The following is a 22,246-nucleotide window of genomic DNA, read 5'->3' on the forward strand; positions in this document are numbered from 1 at the left end:
TGGGTGGGCAGTGTTTGACATCCTTTGACACATTCAGACAACTTCAGCAAGCCCAAGGTGAGTCATCAGCGCTTTGTGTGCTGCACAATGCATTGTATATTATTAACCTTCACAGCGACAGAACAACTCAAAACTCATAACTGTTAACCAGACCAATAGGAATGGAATAAATAAGATCTATTTTACTCCCTTTACAATAAGCTCCAATGCATCTGACATCCTGGCACATCATTGACATGTTTTGCAAAGTGATCTGGAAGGCTTTTTTTTGCGACAGTATTGCTGGTGTACCCTCATCATGCAATGATAGCTCAAAGCTACCTGTTTTTCATTGTTGCTGTATTTATAATTTTGTATTGTTATTGTTTCTGTAGTTACTGGACGCTCACCAATTTACACATTTCTACAGTAACAGTATGTTATTAAGTGGTTAGGGCCATGAAATATGTCTGTAAACTTAAGGGAAGCTAGCACGCTGCGTCGAGTACATCTGAGTCTTTTAATCAGCTTCCTTTGTGAGAAGCGACGTGATCAGCAACAAACCACACAGGAAAGATTTGCCATTTCCCGTTTTGTCTCACTGAAACCTCAAGCATAATTTAAATTTGCGTCTGCAGTACTTTCACTGCATCTTCTGAATTTAATAATGATAATAATAATAATAATGAAAATAATAATGAACCTTATTTATGTGGCCGTTTCATATAAATAGATGCAATACAATGTGCTTTGCAAAAGATAAAAAATAAATATGAAGAAAGATCTAATAGATGGTCTCGGGCCAGTCAATCATAGCTTCTCAGTTGTGCTGAAGAGTGCAGAATAAAAGTGAGATATTTAGAATAAATTGTTTTTGTTGAAATATAATGATATGCTATTGGATTATGAACGTTTTTACAGCTTCCGGCTATGATAAATGGTCAATTCTTTGAGATAGTTTAAAGAAAACGTGCTTTTCAGGCCTGCAGGTTTTAGTGCTCAGAGGGTTAAGATGTGTCTTGTAAAAACATATATACTGTCAGTGTATATGCAGAATAGCCATCCATTTATCAAATGCGTTTTAAATTCAAAATAGATCTAAGCATTATCAGTGAAGAATTTAGAACAAATTGGTACATTGTTTTTCGACAGACATACTGAATCGGTATTGCATGACTTATCACACAATATAAGTATTGAGGATTTTGGAGCATTAAGTGAGGGCCTTGGCAAATTTCCTCACCTCTCTTCATAACAGCCTGTCGTGCCCAGTTTACGATAGTTTCACATTGTGGAAATATTGTTACTTTGTATTGTGCAGACGCAAACAGGAACGTCTGAGGGTATAAATTATCCGACTTTGTGATGGAGAGGAAGACACATTATGATTCTATCCTGGACCGAAGCAAACGCATCACGTGGCAAGACGACTGCTACGTGGATCTTCAGTCTGCATCCTGCTCGCTCTCTTCACCAGTAGAAACCGAGGGTAAGAGTTTCCTGAACAGGTTCATCATGTACTGTCGGCTTTGGAGTGGTTCATGTCAGAAGTGTGACAGGTATTTAAAAACATAGATCCGTGTAAAAACAAAACTGTAACAGCAACCAGCCCTGACTTTAGAGGGTGAATAAGAGGATGATGAAAGTAGTTTTTTAAAGGATTGTGTGGTCCTGACAGTAAGATGAGGACAGTCAGTGGCCGTCAATGGAAATATATCAGTAATAATAACAGCATCATTAAAATGAAAATAAAAACAGTACCAACAGAAACAATAAAGTTATCTCCAGTTCTATAATACTGAAGCTCAATCTTCACTTCTGATTCATCTTCAGTTATTTTAATTAACGTTATCATCCATGTCGCCCACATAATATTCATTCATATTACCATTCTGCTGCTCTTAACATGAATATTAAGCCATAGAGATGACACTATGTTTGTGTCTGTATAGCAACACCAGTTGTGATTAATTAAATCTAATTGAATGGCAATGTTATCCTTCATGTGTGAACTTTGGTGGTGATTTGAAGGCAAATATAAAGGACCAGCTTCCTCAATCAAAAGATAAAAACAGCAGAGGTAGTGCAGAAATTTGAAATTGGTTTGAGTACATTTTATTATTAACTGTTGACTGTGTAATTTAGTCTTTTTTTTAGAATTAGTAACCAGAAAATGCCTGAAAAACTACCTGAAAGCTTCTTTTGGGATCACTAATCAAGCCTAATCTGAAAATGTTGTGCTTTTTAATATTTTTATGTCATTGGGATTATAAATGGAGTGGAAATGAACAATGACCAGTATGGGGAATCATTATTTCCCAGAGTGCTTTCAATTCCCTTTAAAATACATTACTTCTGATATCTTTAAATGCCACCTGGGTGGTGTGTGAATGTATCATTGAAGACCCCTTGAAATATAATTGTGATGAGTACATTTGTATTATTAAGTGAAGTTCGGAAAGGCTGCGTGGGGGTGTGATGTGGTCACATTCTTCTTCTAATGCTGTCATCATATGTTTCACAAGCACTGATGGTAATTGCCGGCCCATGATCATTGCTGCAGAAAGGTTAAAGTGGCCATGTGTTTAATTTAGGTCTCAACCGGTGATTAAATTTATTTTTGGAGTTGAGAAAGAAAACTGTGGAAAAATCTTGAGCTCTTGTTGTTTTGGTTATTCAAGTGTTTTACTTTGAATTACTGCGTACCTTACTCCTGTGAAATGTGGATTGAGGCGGTACAAAAGCAATTAATTTCTATGGCACCATATTTTCCAACTATACATCGGAAAGGGTTGTTCTAGCCCTAGACATTGTCTTTGTTCTTTATCACTAGGACATCTCAGTAATCCTTTCTTACAGGTTGTATCTGCACTCTGTTTTGGTTTTAGATCTTGACTGGATCCAAAAGCATCAAGAACAGCTGCAACGCTTCATTACAACCTCCTTCCTGGAGGAGATGTTAGCCCACCTGAGAAAGGTGGATGTGGTGAGTTCAGCCGAGGAGAGCAAGATCAAGGAAGCGGCCCGGCTGCAGGATCAGGTTAACATGCTCACAACTATTGTCACTGGCAAGGACACTCAAGGTTCGGATGCTCTGCGGGGCTTCATAGAAAGCTCGGATTCTCAGGTTGCCCAGCTCATCATCAACCACGGTAAGAGGCTTAACCTTCCTCTTGTGTTAGCTTTCTGTTACCGTCACTTGTGTTAACGGGTCTTAAATCAGCTGTAAAATACACTAAAAACAATTATCTATCATCCAATTTATTTCTCATCTCTTGGTTACCTTGTAGGCTTCCTTATCCATGAACATATTGTTGTATGTTTTAATATTTTTGGTGTGGGCCTCTGGGCTTTTTCTTTGTCAGTATAACCCTCGATTTTTTAATTAAAAAAATAGTCCAATGAACCTCAAGAGAATCATATAAATAGATAAAAGGTTGTTGTGTTACCTGACTATTACTGAGGGGTATTAGAACACATCTCTTAAATAAATTTGTTTTATTTATTTTTTCATTAAAATATTATTAACTATAGTAGCATCTATGGTGTTACGGGTCAATTTCGACCCATGTATATTTACTTCAAGAAAAAGGCTAAAAAGTATTTTTTTTAACCAATCAAGCAAATCTCATTTTTTTTATCATTTCAACCAGAGCATTTTATAATTTAGTGAAAAAATATTTTTTTGAAATAGAGGTTCCTGACAAAGTCAAAAGGCCTTGATGCAATCAACAAATTGTATGTGGTTCTTTTATGCATTTAAAACCTAAAACGGGTCGGCGCCGACCCTAACACAAGAGGAAGGTTAAATGGGATTTTCTCTCTGTGTATGTCTTTCTTTCAAAGGGTGAAGATCATCCAGTCATAGCCGGGATAGTGTTTTGATACATGAATCTTCTTAACAGCCTTTTACCACCACTCTTGGGAGAAAAACGCTGTATGAATGAATACAATTAATTTCCTTGGATCCAAAAAATGTATGATCTGAGCCAATTTCCATTTCTGCAGATTCCATGGTGAAGGAGCACAAAGAGGTGCTGTTACGCCGATATGAGCAGTACAGAGACAGAGATTCAGTCAGCTGCCCCAAACTGAACATCTCCTCAAGAACCTTACTTCTCGTTGATGGACTTTCTGACATCCAGCAAAAGGAACATGACTTAATGCAGGTGGGGGCGACTCGAGGCAGGAAAAGAAATCATCTCAGACAGCTCGGGCTGATTAAACTCTTGGAGCCCCTGACGCGGGTCAGTTTACCTCCCCGGGTCTCCCTCACAGTGGGGGTGGCTGGTATCGGTAAGACAACCTGGGTCCGACACTTCATTAGACAATGGAGCCAAGGGGCCATCTGCACAGACGTGAGCTTCGTCTTGCCTTTCACATTTTGTGAGCTGAACACACTGGAGAAAATCTCTGCTGAGAAGCTAGTGAAAATGGCTTTTCCTCATTTAACAGATCCCAGTGTGGTCCTGAGCAGCTCCTGCCGCACACTGCTAATACTTGATGGTTTGGACGAGTTCCGCTACACTTTGAATTTCTCTGATGCAGCTCCTTGCAGTGATCCAAAGAAAGAAGTGTCCATTGATGAACTCGTTACCAACATCATCCGGGGTAATCTGCTCCCTGATGTGGCAGTGTGGGTGACCTGCAGGCCAGGAGTAGCCTCACTCATCCCTGGAGGATTGGTTGACAGGGTGACTGAGATCCCAGGATTTAGCCCGCAAGACATCCATCTCTTCCTAAACCACCACTTCTCTGAAAGGGACTTTGCCAGTAAAATATGGGCGCACTTGGAGTCGCATAAGATCCTCATGGTGATGTGCTACATTCCATGTATTTGCTGGATCATAGCTGATACTCTGACGTACATCATGCAGAGTGAAACACAAGAGAGCCTTCCAAGAACTTGTACTGAGCTATATGCTCACTTTTGTTCTATGAAGGCAGAAGTAGGTGAACCAAGAGGCAGGGAGCCTGTAAAAATGGAGCAGCACCATGGGAGCAATCGTAAACTGCTGGGGAACCTTGGACGACTAGCGTTTTATGGGCTCCTCAAACACAAGTACACCTTCAGCGAGCAGGACCTCAGGGCCTATGGTATAGATCTCCTGTTAAGTCAGTGCAGTCTTGGTACTGGAATTCTTGTTCGGGAGGAGTTGGCCATACACTCAACATACCGCTTCACTCATTTGACTCTGCAGGAGTTTCTTGCTGCTACTTTCTACCATATGTCATCCAAGCGGGCCATCTTTGACTTATTCTCAGAGAGCACCATGTCTTGGCCCAAGATTGGGTTCCAGAACCACTTTAGAAGTGCCTTTCAGCACTCGCAACAAGCTGAAGACGGTCACTTGGATGTGTTTGTGCGATTCCTGACGGGCCTGCTGTGCCAAGTGGCACTGAAACCTCTCGCTGGGCTTCTGGCCCTCGGAAAAGATGATGGAAATCAGAAGGCATGGGCAGCAGGGTTCTTACAAGGCCTCTTAGTCAGCGGGGGTGCGGTGGTGTCCCTGCGCGCAGTCAACCTGGCTTATTGTTTACAGGAGCTGCAACACACAGAGCTGTTGCGGAGTGTAGAGGAAGATTTACAGCTCTGTAGTCTAGCAGGGAAGCTAACACGGGCTCACTGTGTTGTGCTAGGCTACCTTCTGCATGTGTCTCCAGAGTGCAGTGAACAGACCAACCTAACAGGCTCTCTGAACTACGCAACTGTGAAATGTTTGCTCCCACAGCTGCTGTACTGCAGCTATCTCAGGTCAGCTTCCCAAAAACACCATCTGCCTGAAAACTAAAACTCAGACAAAAGATTGCCTGGTAAAACTTCTCCCTTTTCTACTCAATAGGTTAGAGAATAATCACTTCAAAGATGATGTCATGGAGTTGCTGGGAAGCCTCCTGAGTGCCAAAGACTGCCATATCCATAAGATGAGGTGAGAGCACACTTATTTTACAGCAACCATCATATGAAGAAGAACATTGAACAGTCTAATAACTTGCCTGATTGCTCACATGATAGTAACTCTTGTTAAGTAGGATTTAGTGTCAGTCTTGTTTATGACAAGAAGACACTCAATAATATGTTGTACATGTGTGTATATGTGATGGTGACCTCTTATATTTATTCCCTCAGTTTGGCAGAGAATGCCATCAGTAACAAAGGTGCCAAAGCCCTGAGTCGAGCCCTTTTGGTGAACCGGACGCTAACGTCTCTCAAGTGAGATGCCTTTGACCTTTGACTGATTACAACTAAACGGCCATAGCCTTTTGAATTCATAAGAGAAAATGTGTGTGCTTCTCTTGAATGTTTCTTTAGATAACAATTCTGTCTCATTTACTGCAGCTTTAAAGATATAAGTCCCTGATATACTAAATTCTTTGTTTTCACAAATATACATTGCTACATAGTATTTATATTATGATTCTGTAGATCATCTAACCAGCTATTTATTTTTTAATATGTATTAATAAATTATTTATTTATTTAGTCTCCGGAACAACAACATCGGCTCTAAAGGTGCAAAGTTCCTGGCAGAGGCACTGAAAATGAACCAAGTCCTGGTATCAATCAAGTGAGTAAATTTCCCATTGATTTGAGTTAATACAGATAATTATCCGACAAGATGTCAATGTAACACTTTGATTTGGTGTCATGGTTCAATTTCCACCAATACTCAGCTTCCAGAACAATGCAATTGAGGAGGAAGGTGCTCAGGCCCTTGCAGAAGTACTGCACTGCAACCGCAAACTGGTGTCTCTGAAGTGAGTAATGTCTGTCTTTACCCTGTGTTTTTTGCACGTGTGTGTGTGTGTGTGTGTGTGTGTATGTGTGTTCATACTAACAATGAAGAGTATTTAGTAAATGTTTCTTACATGCATGTAATGATTCAGCTTACGGAAGAATACAATTGGAGCGGGAGGAGCCAAAAGGATTGCAGAGGCACTGAAGACGAACCGGACTCTCACAAAGCTGATGTAATCTTAAACTGATATATTCACTGTGCTGATTTTGATAATTTCATATAATGTGCAATTATGCAAACATGTTTTTACATTCCTATGTTCTTTCAACTTGTTTTGTTGATGTATCTTTACATATACAGTATGTACTCATTTGGGGCTTAATTTGTTTATACAAAAGGTTTCATGCTAAAATAGCATAAATAATGCTGTATTATAGATCCAGTAATTGGGTCACATACTGATCGTGAAGATTGATAATTTAACTTTCTCTTAATGTGTCCAGTCTTTCTCTGTTCTCACCTGCAGTCTTTGTAGTAACCAGCTTGGGGACAGAGGGACAATCGCTCTGGCAGAGGCTTTGACAGTCAACCACACTCTGCTTTCACTCCAGTCAGTACTTTGTGCACAGGAGTGCATTGTAGCATTATCCCTCACTTACTATTAAAAAGTCTACTGCTAATGTATTTTAACATTGTGGGTCATTACACTTTTGTTCACATCCTGTGCATCAATGACAGTTTGTCTTGAGAGTGATTTACTACGTTGCACCTTTCTTTTGGCAGACTTCAGAGTAACTCAATCAGTAACAGGGGGATGACAGCGCTAACCAAAGCACTCAGGCTGAACCGTGGCCTTATCTCCCTGAAGTAAGTATGTAACTTTGGCTAAGACACCTCTGATCAGATTAAGAAAGGTGCCATCTCACATTTTCTTGACCTTAGTCAACCTTATTCGAGTAGTATTAATAGTAGCATTATAGTAGTATTATGTGACATGCCCAATGTCCACACCCACGGACTCACAGACTTTGAGGTGCGTTCACACTAAGTATGTGGTGTTGTGGTGTTAGCTGCTAAAAGTAAACCAAATAATATTACAAACAACAATGTTATATATGTTACTATTACCATCCTTATCTTAGAATTTTGTGCCGATGTCGACAAGGTTTTCTTACCATTGTAACAGAACCCTGAAGTTCTGGTTTCACTTCGGCTCTCTATCCAGCTACAGCCAGCAGCACGTTAGCTTAGCTTTAGAGCTTTAGAGGTGATGTAGGGGGATTTTGACACTATTGGGCAGAGCCAGGCTAACTGTTTCACCCTGTTTCCATTATTAAATGCTAAGTTAAGCAGCTGCTGGCTGTAGCTTCATATTTAATGTATCAACATTTGATTGGGTCAGTCCTTTTCATCCTAAACCTAATTCTCAGAAAAGCAAATAGCGTGATTGTTGGAAAAAAACGTATCCCTTATTTTCCTTTTATGTACGTTTCCATCTGTCAGTTTAAGAGAGAACTCCATCGGGGTGGAGGGAGCAAAGAACATGGCCCATGCCCTGCATGAGAACAACTCTCTACAGGACCTTGAGTGAGTCACACCTCATTAAAAGCAGTGTGTCAAGTAATTCCCCACATATAACTTAACATATATATATACACATATTCATGAACAGACAGATGATTAAAGGCACGTGTACATATAACATATAAAGGCATATAACTGTTCAGAAAATGTCATTCCCCCACTGGTGATCACTGAATGAACACAGATTTTTTTGAAGAATGGTGATATTCGCAACTGAAATTCAAGGCATTAATCAACTTATTAATCAACAAATTTATATTATCGCCATGTTACCCAAAGAAATGAAGTGGAATTTTCACAGCCATGTGTTTTCTCTGCTTAAGAACCCGACATGTTGCAAAAGCAGTGATAGTCACTACTATAACACCTAACATGTTTTGGATTGTGCGATTGCTTTTCTACTGTGTGTTTTTGGTGTGTGTGTGTGTGTGTGTGTGTGTGTGTGTGTGTGTGTGTGTGTGTATGTGTGTGTGCGTGTGCATTTCTATCTCAGTCTCACAGCCAACCTGTTGCATGATGAAGGGGTTCAAGCTATAGCTGGCGCAATCAAGTTCAATCGCGGCCTCACCTCTCTGCAGTAAGTGAGCCTTTCACATACAAATGCAACATGCACGCATATAGACGCACAGCTGAGCGAGTAGTTCAAGCATCACCAGCCTCGCTCGCTTAAAAAATATGTATTGCAATGCAAAAGAATTGCTGAGATTTATTAGAAATTCCCTTTTTTAATGCTATTTGCTGCTCCATATGTAAATAAGTCAGTCTTTGCTCACTCCCTCACCGAGTAAAATGTATGAAGTGAGAACATGTTTTGTTGTTTACAGTTCGTTGTGCTGCTACCCAGTGGTAAAAAAATAAATCATGCAGAATTAAAGATTAGAACCAGTACATCTCAAGCACACGATCACAGCACACACTACTTTTTTTTTTAACAGTGTTTCCTTTATGCATTTACTGAACTTGCTTGTGATGTATACAACAAATACAGAATGTTCCTCACAGTTAACCATGTGTACCTCTCTTTCTCTTTTTACAGTCTTCAGTGGAATTTCATCAAGTCCTCTGCCACTAAAGCTCTAGCCCATGCACTCCTCTCCAATGCCACGATGCAGCTCTTGGAGTGAGGCACACAGTTCAGCCCTTAGCATCATTTACAATGACCCCTTTTCCACAGACTCGTTTTCTTTCTAATTAAATGTAAATGTATCTCCCCTCTGTTGACATCACTCTGAACAAATGATGAGCAACAGGATTATATCGACTGACCGTGGGTCTTATCAGTCACTAAAGAGTTGTGCGTAATTTCAGTCACAGGTTTGTAATATTTACAGTTGTGTCTCCATCTTTTCTGCAGTCTACAGGAGAATGCTATCGGAAATGAAGGCGTCATTTTTCTTGCCAAAGCCCTGAAAACCAACGCATCCCTGCATACATTATGGTTGGTATTAAAGACGTGCACAATGATTGATCAATATTTAGATCATTAATTTCAAATGAATGACAAGGAGCCAGTTTTTAGACACACACACACACACACACACACACACACACACACACACACACACACACACATATATAACAGTTAAATAAATAAAAGTTGTCATTGACCAAAGTCTTCCTACATGTGTGACAATTTGTCTTTTTCTATTGCTTTCCCATGTGCTCACTGTTTTTCATGCTGTCTCTTTAGTCTCCAGGGAGTGTCCATGAGCACAAGTGGCGCGCTTGCAATAGCAGAGGCTCTGATGACCAACCAAACCCTGCAAACATTAGAGTGAGTCCAAGCTTTTTCTTTTTGTGTGTGTATGTTGAATTTCTCATTGGCGCCACATACGGGCTCAGTTAAGAACACAACTGTATGTTCCCATCAACATGAGAACTTGACAGCTCTATAAATGCTATTATTGATTTTGCAATGGTATACAGTACTTGAGCGAACAGTTTTAATTTCTGCCAAACCACAATCTACAGTTATATTCCAGTTTTTGTTCTGTGTCTGTGATATTTCCATATTGTATACAATATAATTACAGAGTTAATCTCTGTCTAATGTTTACATGTTAGTAGTTCCAGTAGCCTTTTACATTGGACAACACTCTCAGCCCAACATGAGTGCTCTTTTCTTCAGCAACACCAGCAAAACAAGTCCAAGCTCTTTCTTGTGTCCAACTGTTTCTATTTGTAGTATTTATGTTTTGCTCTTTCTGTCAGTTATTGATTCTCAGTGAATTCTTTTGATTGAGTGCCAATCAATTAACCACAATAAACCAATGTTTTTAATATTTTACATTCTGTTCTTTATTTGATTGCCCATTCATTCTATTAGGGTTAGACAATATATACTTTGTGTCAATATCAATTTGTCAATTGTCAAATTCATCATTTGGTGTATTGGACCACTGTAGGCAGTGGGCAACTGTTTTATGTTCATATTTAATTGTTGTCTGACAAAGTACATTGACTTATCTAGTTTTTGATGAGTAATTTATCCACAAATAGAGTGTTCTACACTTTTAATCATAGTCAGTTCAGTCTTTATGAAAAGCTCAACTTAATGGAAATATAAATGCATTTTAGTCTGTATGTAATTACACAAACAATTTGGCCCAAAAAAAGATACACAGCACAGCACAACGCAGAACATAAATTAATTAACCCAATAAGACAACAAAGAAGAACAGTTTAAGAGACAGAAAAGTAGTATCAGAAAGTATAATGTTTAAGGGTTTCTCAACACATTGTGAAGTGCAGGCTGCAGAACAACACCAGAATGAACGTTGGGACTCAAGCTCTTTATGAACCCTTTCAAATTATTTCCGTTATGCAACAAACACAAGCCAGCTCACTGTAAAGCTATCAATTTCCATTTTTTTAAATTGCAGACTGTTGAAACAACACTCAAAATGGTTTTCATAAATTGAGAGAAAGATTGGATCTGGTTCAATAAAAATCCCCCTCAGTATTTAGTTTTTCCCTTCTGTCTCTAATCTCTACCACCTCTTATATTTTACTTTCATTGTTGATGCTGCCAGAGTTACAACACATTAATTAGCATTTATGTACAACAACTATTGTTGTGTTACCTAATGATAGCACATTTCCCACTGTTTCAGTCTACGTGGGAACACTGTGGGGATGGAGGGGGCGAAGGCTCTGGCTAATGCACTGAAAAGCAACCGAAGCCTCAAGTCATTGAAGTAAGTCCTGACTGGAGTTTGTCATGATCCATGTGAACCACAATTCCAGTATTTGTCCAGTTTAGACGAGAATGGTCATTTCCATTGTCATACATTCTATTTGACCTACTATACTATGGAGAACATAGTTTACACAATGGAAACACATGGAGAGAGACTAAGGCAGAGCAGGAATGTCACACTCAACAATTTTCTGATAATCAATCTGACTTAACACATTGAATTTGTAACAAACACCTGACATTGAATGCAGTGGTTTATTTGGTTCTATTTTGTTTTTGTTATTAAAGTTTGACTGGTAGAATAAGCACGCCATAACCACTTCTGCTCTGGTGGCACTGTCCACGGTCTGAGAACATTCTGATCAAAGATAATTTAATGTTTACAGTTAATTTAGAATTGCAAGTTCCAAGATTGGAATCATTGTGCTGCCTCTCAATGGCTCACTATATGGCGAAAGGCGAGCGCAGTGCAGAGAAGCGGCCGTGAGCTAGCCAGTGGGGCACGCTCACATGCACGAACATTGGACTGTTAACATTGGACTCCCTTGCTGTTAATACTTCAGGAGTAGTAAATTGTTCCTGGGTTTCCCAAATCAACTGTGGAAGAAATACAAGGAACTACTTAAGTAAAAATACTAATACCAAAGTGTAAAAATACTGTTTTAAGTAAAAGTCCGGCCTTCAAATAAAAATATATAATCTTATTATTTTATAATTATAATATACATTACTTAACTGCTGGGCAGCTTAATCATCAATAATTATCCTGGTCCTAATTACATGAGTATGCTACAATGAGATGGTCTGATAAAAACAAGACAAATATGAACCTATGACTACAGTTCATATAACCCTACACTAAATAACCTGTGAAAGCTCAAATCGGAGTCAAAAAGACTCCGGCTCTGCCTAAAGGACTTAACACTGACCACAAAGCAGCAGCCTTCTACAAGGCTGACAACAGTGAGCTAACATGGTGCTACTATTACGTCTCACTAATCTACTCAAGCTTTATTCTCAATGTTTGTCCACTAATAGTGACTGGTAGTTCAAAATGTGAACTTTTGGTTCAGTCCCTGTGGCTATAAGGTAGCTCCTATTATCATATGTGCTGGACTTCCTGTTTGTATATATATAAAAGCTATATACTGAACATTTGATTAAAGAAAATGTATGTTAATCTTTGTGTGCATCACCAGTCTGCAGGAGAACTCTCTGGGTATGGACGGAGCCATATTCATTGCAACAGCCTTGAAGGGAAACCACCAATTGACGTACATCAAGTGAGTTTTTTGACTATATATTATGTGTGTGTGTGTGTGTGTGTGTGTGTGTGTGTGTGTGTGCGTGTGCGTGTGTGTGCGTGTGCGTGCGTGCGTGCATTTCAGGACAGTTACAATACAACCTGCATTTGTTCTGCAGTTTGCAGGGGAATGGCATTGGAGAGTCGGGAGCAAAGGTCATATCTGATGCAATCAGAGCCAGCGCTTCGGGCTGTGTGGTGGACATCTGATCAAGGAACACAGCTCCTACTGAAGAAAGTCCCACATGTAACATAGAAATAACAGTAGGCATGGTATGTGTATGTAATTTAGTTAAAGCTGTATGTTGGTGCTGAATATCACTCTGTAACTGTTTCACTGTATTTCAAGAGATAGATATTAACATATTTATTATGATATTATTATTGAGGGATCAGTTGCCATAAGGGATAAACAAAGACTTGAGAAGGGTAAAGATATGTTGAGTGGCACCATAATTCTATGTAAAAAACACACAGCATCCATTACAAAGTGGAGCGCAGTCCTTTCATCTATCCTAATTCAAATATGAATGTGTACATTTGATCCATTTGCACAATTAATCTGGTGTATAACAATAAAGTGGACACTCCATTTACACAATAGTTGTTTTCCACTTGTCGTTTTAACAAGGGCAAAGATCTGTCAAGATATTCCTTGATTTCCTGCTGTAGTGACGCCATAAGATTCATGATGAAATACTCATGAACACATTATTTCATGAGGACTGGACTGGCTCAATTACCTCTTCGTCATCTATTTGATTTATTATGTCTTCATATGGAAACATCTTTATTCCCGAAATACCCATACAACCATATGCACAATTTACTATTCAGAAAACAGAAGAAATACAAAGGCCACATTGAGTTGATGTAGTGTCATGAATTGAAGCTGTGGTTAAAGCTTTGATTGGAACATAGTATTGATGGAAATGTAGATCAACTGTTATTGCCCAACATTGAACTCCGCACAGCACACAGTGAAATGTAGCAATTGAACAATTGAAATAATACAAAAGTAAAATAGAATAAAAAAAAAATACCCCACGAAGATAAAAAATAATATTATTATAACATAAAAGACTTGTTGGAAATTAAGTGATGTAGCATCGTGGTTGTGTGAGTGTGTGCGTGTGCGTGTGCGTATGCGTGCGCGCGTGTGTGTGTGTGTGTGTGTGTGTGTGTGTGAGAGTCTGGCTAACATGGATTTGCTCTTCAATCGATAAATACATGATTTTCCTTTTTTTTATTTTATGAAAAGTTCTCTTTTTGGCACTTGTGGTTTCAACTGTGCAGGTCACAAACTACAGACAAACAATTCAAAGCTTGACCAGCAAAGACACCACACGTTTAGTCGGACAGTGTAACTTCCAAAAACTAACGAAACCCCACTTAATAGACATTGTAAACAAATATTTGTTCCCACACATCATCTACTTTGGCCACACACATGCACAAAAAAACTATGTTTGAAAGTTCATGAGAATGTGCACACCTCTATTTGGTGGCAGCGATCTAGCAAGATAGCAAGATAGTCAAATACGGATATGGATCAAATTAATGTCACGTTTCATGAACAGACAGATGATTAAAGGCACGTGTACAGCTATTCATGGCCGTGGGAGTAGAAATAGAGATTGCGTATATGCACACATTTTCATATTGATTGAGATTTTTAAATCACGTGTACCGCTTACAAATGCACAGTGTTCGTATGCATATTTCTGCGTTTTTTCATCAAGCCCAGGAGATGCATTTTTCAATGTCATCATTGGATGCATTCAACATCTTAAGATTGTATTCAGCCTGCACATCATACTCCACATAATACCAAATTGATTGAAAGATTGAATACATTCTTTGTGATTAGAGACACTTGAGCAGCCTCATGTCCAATTATAATCATCATGGGCCAGTAAGTTAATTATCATATTCATCATATTGACATAACTTTATGTTTGCAAATCTCAACACAAGCTAACTTCTGAGACACTTTAGACAATAACAAACAGGGAGGGAAATGGGGTAGTGCCATTACTTTAAATGATGTCTGTAGCGCATGAGGGGTTTAACTCATGCATTGTCAGAGAAAATGCATCCAGTATTACAGTATTAATGTTCATCAGATAGTGTGACAATGATTCTCTGAGGGTTTCAAGTGAACTGAGGGGTTCAAGAGGCCTGAACATGATCCTAACAGAAAAATAACTGCTGTAGTGGTGACAATTTGAGTGGGTGTGATAATTACTATTGGAGAGTGTAAAAAATCTGTAGTTGTCAGAACATTGAGGAGGCAATAGCAGCAATGACCAGAGTCTAAATACAGTGTTTCGTCTGTGAAGCCAATGTGGGCTGGCCTATGCACGCTGCAAATATGACATAAAAAAAACACAGTAATCAATTATATCCATGCAGCCTGCTCTCCCAATACAACTTTCTAAAAAATGAAAAATACTCTCACAACACATATCATAAAGCGCACAGAACACATGCCTGAGACAGTTACAAATTGGCTGCTAATGCTGCTGATGAGGATAATTATATATTTCTTTGCTCCTGGTTTTAATGACATTTAAAGAGATAATGTGTGCCCTCAATCAGCTGAATTTCCTTATACAGGGGCTACTCCAAATTTAGAATCTGTGTGCTGTATTTACAATCAGTAATATTTTTATAGACTAAAATTTCCATATTTTCAGATTCTGGGACTTGGGCTGTGGATGTGATGCTCTATATATCCTCCAATTTAAAATACATGAATGCACACTAACACTTATATCAAAATGGGCTGTCAAGTTGAGAACACTAATGGTAGTACTTGTAGCTTGGACCTTTTTCATACCCCGCTTTATTTCAAGATCTATTCATGATCCTGACTGATTTATGGCATTGCACTTGCATGGCTCAAAGTACAAATTTCTGAGATTACTACAGCAGATTTTAGGAACCTCCACATCACTAAAAGCTGAACCTAAAAGCCAAACCTTGGTATATTCATAGATTCAGACATAAATATATAAACAATAAAGTCAAAAAAATAGCACCAAGAATATGAGAAGTAACTGTAATCCGATCTTCTCAGGATTTACACCAGCTGCAGCTCATTCGGAGTGCTGCTGGTTGAGTTTATAAAAAACTAACACTCCAGTTTTCAATGATCAAGTTGTTTTCCAAAGTGTTTTTAAAATACTGATTCAGCATTTACCAAATGATTAAAGAACCAAAGCACATTCCTGATCTTCTGCTACAACACAAACCCAATAGACACCTGAGGCCTGAAGTCATTGGTCTGCTAATTAATCCCAGACTCCAATCCAAATACCACAAAGCTCCACACACACATACAGTATCTGGGGAAAGCTTTGATCTTGTTTGCACTCCTTTCAATCTACATACATTTTTTAATTGTGCACTTATAATATTCAATTATCCCGACCTATTTTCCTGCTGTACACTTCCTACGGTTCATTTCATTAATGCTGTATATTTCATCTGTATATATCAGATGGTATATACATATAACAGTTGTCTTGTCAAAAAACTACATCAGGATTTGTAATAATATTGAAATGGAATCGGGGAATAGGTTTCAAATCAGAATGTGTTGCCCTGTCATTCAATCTAGCCCATGAAATTGAGGACATTTGAACTAAAAAGTCTGAAGAGTGTCATGTCTCACTGGGAAAACATGCAATTCAACCGTGCACTTAATACTTCTGTTCTGTTTTTTGTGCTCCCGGGAGACTTGCGAAATTTACAGAGGTAATATAGGGAAAATGGCTTTCCCACTTCCAAAAAATGTCAATTCTGTTGCTGTCAACATCAATTCTAGCTCAGACCTCAGACCAGGCCACTTGGCCTCTTTTCATTCATCCAGCATTTGTTTTTGTTCGTGTAGCGTCTGATGGGCCTCATCTGATTCGCATTCAGACTTGAGTACCTGGATCCCTCCACATAAACTTTAACAATGAAAAACAGTTGTCAGACATTATTATGCAGAGGGACACCCGGCCTCGTTTCTCCTTTACAATTACAAAGATAATAAATAAAGTTCAGCTGACATCACAAAAACAGACGATGGATAAAACAGACCAATCAAAACCAGATGGAGGTATACGCACTCACAGGTTGTGTTCAGGCCCTCCTCAGACTCATATCATCCTCTTAATGAAATAATTCCTCCAGGAGGACAGTAAACATAGCGAAGAGAAACCTATCCGTGGGTTCATTATCACTGCAAATACTCTATTGATTTATTGTGGTATGATTGCACAAATGGTTTCATGTGAGAAAACCATTGTTCCACATTTACTGGGCAAAACAACTCAAACCAGAGCCTCACATATGAAGCTGATGTTTAAAGGTATAGTTAATGTGTCAGTATTGGTAATGTGTGTAAATTGATATGTGCTATAACAAGAGCCCATGCATGTGCAGAATTTTAACATCTTGACCCAATTGACTCAATGGGTCCACTCGTGATAAAAATGTTTTTAAAAAAAACAGCAAAGGTTGTTGCTTAACCATGTTATAGTGCCCTGAATGGTGGTAAAAAAAACAAAAAAAACATGATGAAGTAGGCCCACTTCATCACAGTGCCCTCTGTGCCCTGCCCTCCAAACAGCTTCCGACACTGCATTGTCATGACTACATGTGCCAGTAAGTGGTCTGTATGGTCATTATATGGATGATATGGGGCTTCTGTTCAGTAAGATGGCAAGATGGCGCTGTGCCAGCGGCTGCCTGTCGCAGTAGCTGCCTGATGTTTTTTCTTTATTTTATAGTCTTTTTTTCCACTTTCCTCTCTTCTTCTTTTTCTTTTATTTCTTCCAATAAGCCCTCAACAACAATGGGCTCCTCCACCCTCCCCCCTCTCTCTGTGATGATTGACCAGGTGAGAAAACAGCTGGAAAAACTCCACCAAGGCAAAGCTGAAGGACCTGATGGTATCAGCCCCAGGGTCGTAAAGACCTGCGCCACCCAGCTGTCTGGTGTCCTGCAGCACCTCTACAACCTCAGCCTGAGGCAGGAGGAGGTCCCGGTGCTGTGGAAAACATCGTGCCTGGTCCCTGTCCCGAAGAAGTCGATTCCATCCGTCCTCAATGACTACCGACGGTAGCCCTCACCTCCCATGTGATGAAGGTGCTGGAGAGGCTGGTCTTGGCCCACCTCCGACCGCAGGTGAAATCGTCGCTGGACCCTCTACAATTTGCTTACCAGCCTCATGTGGGTGTGGACGACGCTATCATCTACCTTCTGCAACGAGCCCAGTCACACCTGGATGGAACAGGTGTATCTGTGAGAGTCACTTTCTTTGACTTCTCCAGTGCATTTAACACCATCCAACCACTGCTACTGGGTGAGAAGCTGCGGGTGGTGGGGGTAGACTCGTCCACCATCTCCTGGATCACTGACTACCTCACAGGCAGACCACAGTTTGTCAGAATGAGCCGTGTGCTGTCTGGGACGGTGGTCAGTGATGTTGGAGCCCCACAGGGAACTGTTCTGTCTCCCTTCCTGTTCACCCTGTCCTGTTCACCACTGACTTCCAGTACAACACGGAGTCATGCCCTCTGCAGAAGTCCTCTGATGACTCTGCAGTGGTCGGGTGTATTAGGGATGGACGGGAGGAGGAGTACAGGGCAGTGGTGAGTGACTTTGTGAAGTGGGCCGGTGAGAATCACCTGCTTCTGAACGTGGCTAAGACCACAGAGATGGTGGTCAACTTCAGGAGGAAGACAACAGCTCCTAGTCCTCTGAGTGTTCTGGGAGAGGACGTGGACATAGTGGAGGAGTACAGGTACCTGGGTGTTGCCATCGACAGCCGACTGAACTGGAAGGCCAACGTCAACGCTGTGTACAAGAAGGGGATGAGTCGACTCTTTTTCCTGAAGAAGCTTCGATCTTCAATGTGTGCAGCAAGATGCTGGAGATGTTCTACCAGTCGGTTGTGGCCAGCGCCCTGTACTTCGCTATTGTCTGCGGTGACACCAACAGACTTAACAAACTGGTTAAGAAGGCCGGCTCCATCATCGGCTGCAAGCAGGAGTTTCTGGAGCAGGTGGTGGAAAGGAGGACACTGAAGAAACTTTTGTCCATATTGGACAACCTGGACCACCCTCTCTACCACCTGCTGCAGGGCCAGAGGAGCACTTTCTCTAACAGATTCCTCACGCTCCGCTGCAATAAGGACCGTTACAGGAGAACATTCCTGCCGACAGCAATACGGCTTTATAACAAGTCACCGCTTGCTAGTTCCTCTGTGGATTAATTCATCACGGTACCATATATACTTGCATTTTGTACTATCTACTGTTTATCTAATTTACTTAATTTTAATACACTCTGCGGCTCTAAATATAAATATATTCTCCAGTTAGTTGTATTCTATTCTATTTTATTGTGTATATTTAAATACATATATATACATTTATAATTTAAATATTATTTAAATTATATTTAATTAATAATTTATTTTATTTAATTAATTGAATTTAAATATATTATATATGTATATTTGTATATATATATAAATGAGGTGTTTGAGACTCTCGGGCTAATTATATGTAATTTACAAGTATACGGGTACGAAAGCAGCCCCCCCCCCCCTCCCCCCGTTGTGTCCATTTGATCAATCGCTCAATTTGTGTGCATTCGAGAAATAGCCTCACAGATGAGCTACTCAACATCGGTGAACGTGATTTAAAGGCACTTTGCGCTGCACAGTATAGAGTACCCGCTCTGTGCAGCTTCAGGTGCAGAACGTCACGCGGCACCGATCAGGACGGAGCGTTTGTTCACCGTCGCATCTCTGGCAGCATCTTTCTCCTTCTCAGCGGACCTTTTATTTGTAAGTCGCATGCAAACGTTTTCCCTTTTTCTGTTTTCAGCCAACTATAACTGTTTTATGCAGAATATGTCAAAAAATTAAATTTTTTGATTTATCAAAAAAGCATTCTACATTTTAAGGAAAATGTTAATGCTGTAATAAAGAAAACTGAACTTGATTCACAATATTAGACTGTTTACTTATGTGCATAATCTTTATTTTTGTTTTCATTTCTCATTGAAATGATTGTGAGGCTATTTCCTATAACTTGATTAAGGCAAAGCAATGTGGATTAGAAAACAAATAATATATATAGGTTATTATAGTCTACTTGTGTGCAATTTAAGCGAGTGTAATGCCTGCAGTCTTTCAAAGTCAACTCTTTAAAGTGCTAAAAGAAGCTTGTTGGATGGTAACTTAAGCTTGGGGCTTTAATATGCCGTTCAGCCATTGTGGTTGTCATGGATGCTCGATATCCTCATTTTGCTCAGCAGTGTTGTTTTGTGTCTTATTTATAATTTATGATGCAGAGTCACTGCATTACATCCCTTCAATATCTTCAGAAGTTTCACAACTTGTTGAGTCACACTAGTTATTTCAACAATGTTTTTTTTTATAACGGTTTAGGGTTAAACCTGATCTGAGTGGAGTTGTGTAGGCCCTGATATGTTGCTCTTGAAATATTTCAGCCAGTGTGTGAGCCCTGTAAAGCCCTGGTTTTATGCAAACACATGACGGACTTTAGATACTTACATATTGATTATTGATGTTATTAGCACTCAAACCTTGTTTTTGCTAGAATAAGTCACATTTTGATTCCTGTAATCATGTCACACCAAAGAATCCCACCATGAGACAGTTCCTGCAGAGACTGATCCCGATGTGGTCTCATTCCTCGAGCTGCTACGGGCAATGACTGTCAATACCTAATCAAATCAGTGTTTTGGCAATCTGTTGAGAAACAGCGGTGGGCTGCGCTGATGCGGGAGATGAAGGGGGCATGGGGTTTTCTGAGCTCACTTTGATAATACGTTTGGTTGGCCACAGGACTCACAACCTCAAATATTCATCAGCACAATCATATTTTTGGACGAATGGCACAAACTGAAAAAAAATCTATTTCATCCAAGTCTTATGGGTCATTTTCTCTGCCTTTGTATCTTGATTGACAGAAAATTGACGAATAAACAACAAGATACAGACTCATGATAATCTAAGATAAAATCATTTTCATTTATATGATTTGAGGTTAATGTTTGTTTTAAGTGTATTTCATTTTTTTATTGTTTTCCCTCAACTGGTCTCAGAGTTATGCACTTTACCAATATTTGTCCCCAACAGACAGCTGCTGCAGGAGGGATAAATACACTACACTATATTCGTAGTAAATTAGGAACCCACTGAATCATTGTTGTAACATCAAAACATTGTTGTATCCTTATTATTGACTTCAGAATCACACATTTCTCGTGACTTAAAGGGGCACCCAGTTTTTTTTAACCGCAGAAAACCAAGCCATTACATTTGTCTAAGTACATCCAGAAACATCCACTATGAGCCTGTGAAACAAATATGCATAATAATAATGATGGTAATAGAGTGTGAATTTTATAATCCTCAAAATTATTCTGATGGAATATTGTTGTGTTTCTGGAAAAACAAGACAGTCCAGGTGTGTAAGTCTCTCTAGGTCCCACTGAGTAGTGTGTTTATTCTGTGTTTATTCTGACAAGCAGCCTTTTTATTGTTCAAAGAGGAGATTCCATCAATGCACTTTGATCTCATCAATGAATAACAAAACAAGATTTCATTTGCATGTTTAGATGAATTTGGTACTCTGCCATAATTTAAGTTAAAATGTGGCTTGCCGTGATGTTTGAGCTTCACTGAGCAGAATGATGACTGAGCAGAGTTTGGCACCAAAAGGCTTGTCTTCACATTCATCTGCTGATGGAGGAAAGAGTCTCTGTGCTCGCCTTAAATCTAATTTTAAGACGTGTGCGTACAAGATGATAAACTGACGTCCGGAAATCAATCATGCTCCAGTGTGCAACTTCCACACAGTGATGTGGAAACTTGAAACCTCCAGTAAACAAACACTGAGAATGGACGTCAGTGAAGCAACCTTGTGTAAAAAATTTCACTGAATAATAAACTTTGCTGTAAAAAAAACTTTTTTTCAAAAATGAATTTGTTATTATGTATTTAAGTGTTTCTCTTTCTGCTGTTGAAACCAGACCATTTTACAGACATATCTTGACGTCAGAGACTGTGACCAGAGAGCTTTTGCCGTGTTCTTTGCACCCCAACGTCCCATTGAACCCATTAACCATCTTTAGAGTCATTGCAATGAGAAATGTTCAAATTATCTGCAGGATTCAAAGCTGTACACACACACACACACACACACACACACACACACACACACACACACACACACACACACACACACACACAACCACACACACACACACACACAAACATGGTCATGAGAGAGGGAGCAAATGAGATAAATGGGTAATAGGGTCAGACGCAATAAGAAAGCAAAATATTTTTCAAGTTAAACTCTATTAGAGATCGATATTAGAGATTTCATGAAAGTGAGTTATAGT

General features: G+C 39.5%; 1 protein-coding gene across 1 annotated transcript; it reads left to right on the forward strand.

Annotated features, from left to right (window-relative positions):
* Positions 1 to 1,344: 1,344 nt before the first annotated feature.
* nlrc3 (NLR family, CARD domain containing 3) lies at positions 1,345 to 13,315 on the forward strand (the record flags this gene model as incomplete). The annotated part of the gene is made up of 18 exons (XM_079237422.1): positions 1,345 to 1,468; positions 2,868 to 3,131; positions 3,988 to 5,734; positions 5,823 to 5,909; positions 6,110 to 6,193; positions 6,465 to 6,548; positions 6,655 to 6,738; positions 6,868 to 6,951; positions 7,246 to 7,329; positions 7,503 to 7,586; positions 8,223 to 8,306; positions 8,797 to 8,880; positions 9,340 to 9,423; positions 9,658 to 9,741; positions 9,994 to 10,077; positions 11,417 to 11,500; positions 12,702 to 12,785; positions 12,925 to 13,315. 18 exons carry the CDS (start codon positions 1,345 to 1,347, stop codon positions 13,013 to 13,015), a joined length of 3,405 nt encoding a protein of 1,134 aa, XP_079093548.1. The 3' UTR covers positions 13,016 to 13,315.
* Between the last annotated feature and the right edge of the window lie 8,931 nt (positions 13,316 to 22,246).

Source organism: Taurulus bubalis (assembly GCF_910589615.1).
Source record: "Taurulus bubalis genome assembly, chromosome: 2".
Classification (NCBI taxonomy): Eukaryota; Metazoa; Chordata; class Actinopteri; order Perciformes; family Cottidae; genus Taurulus; species Taurulus bubalis.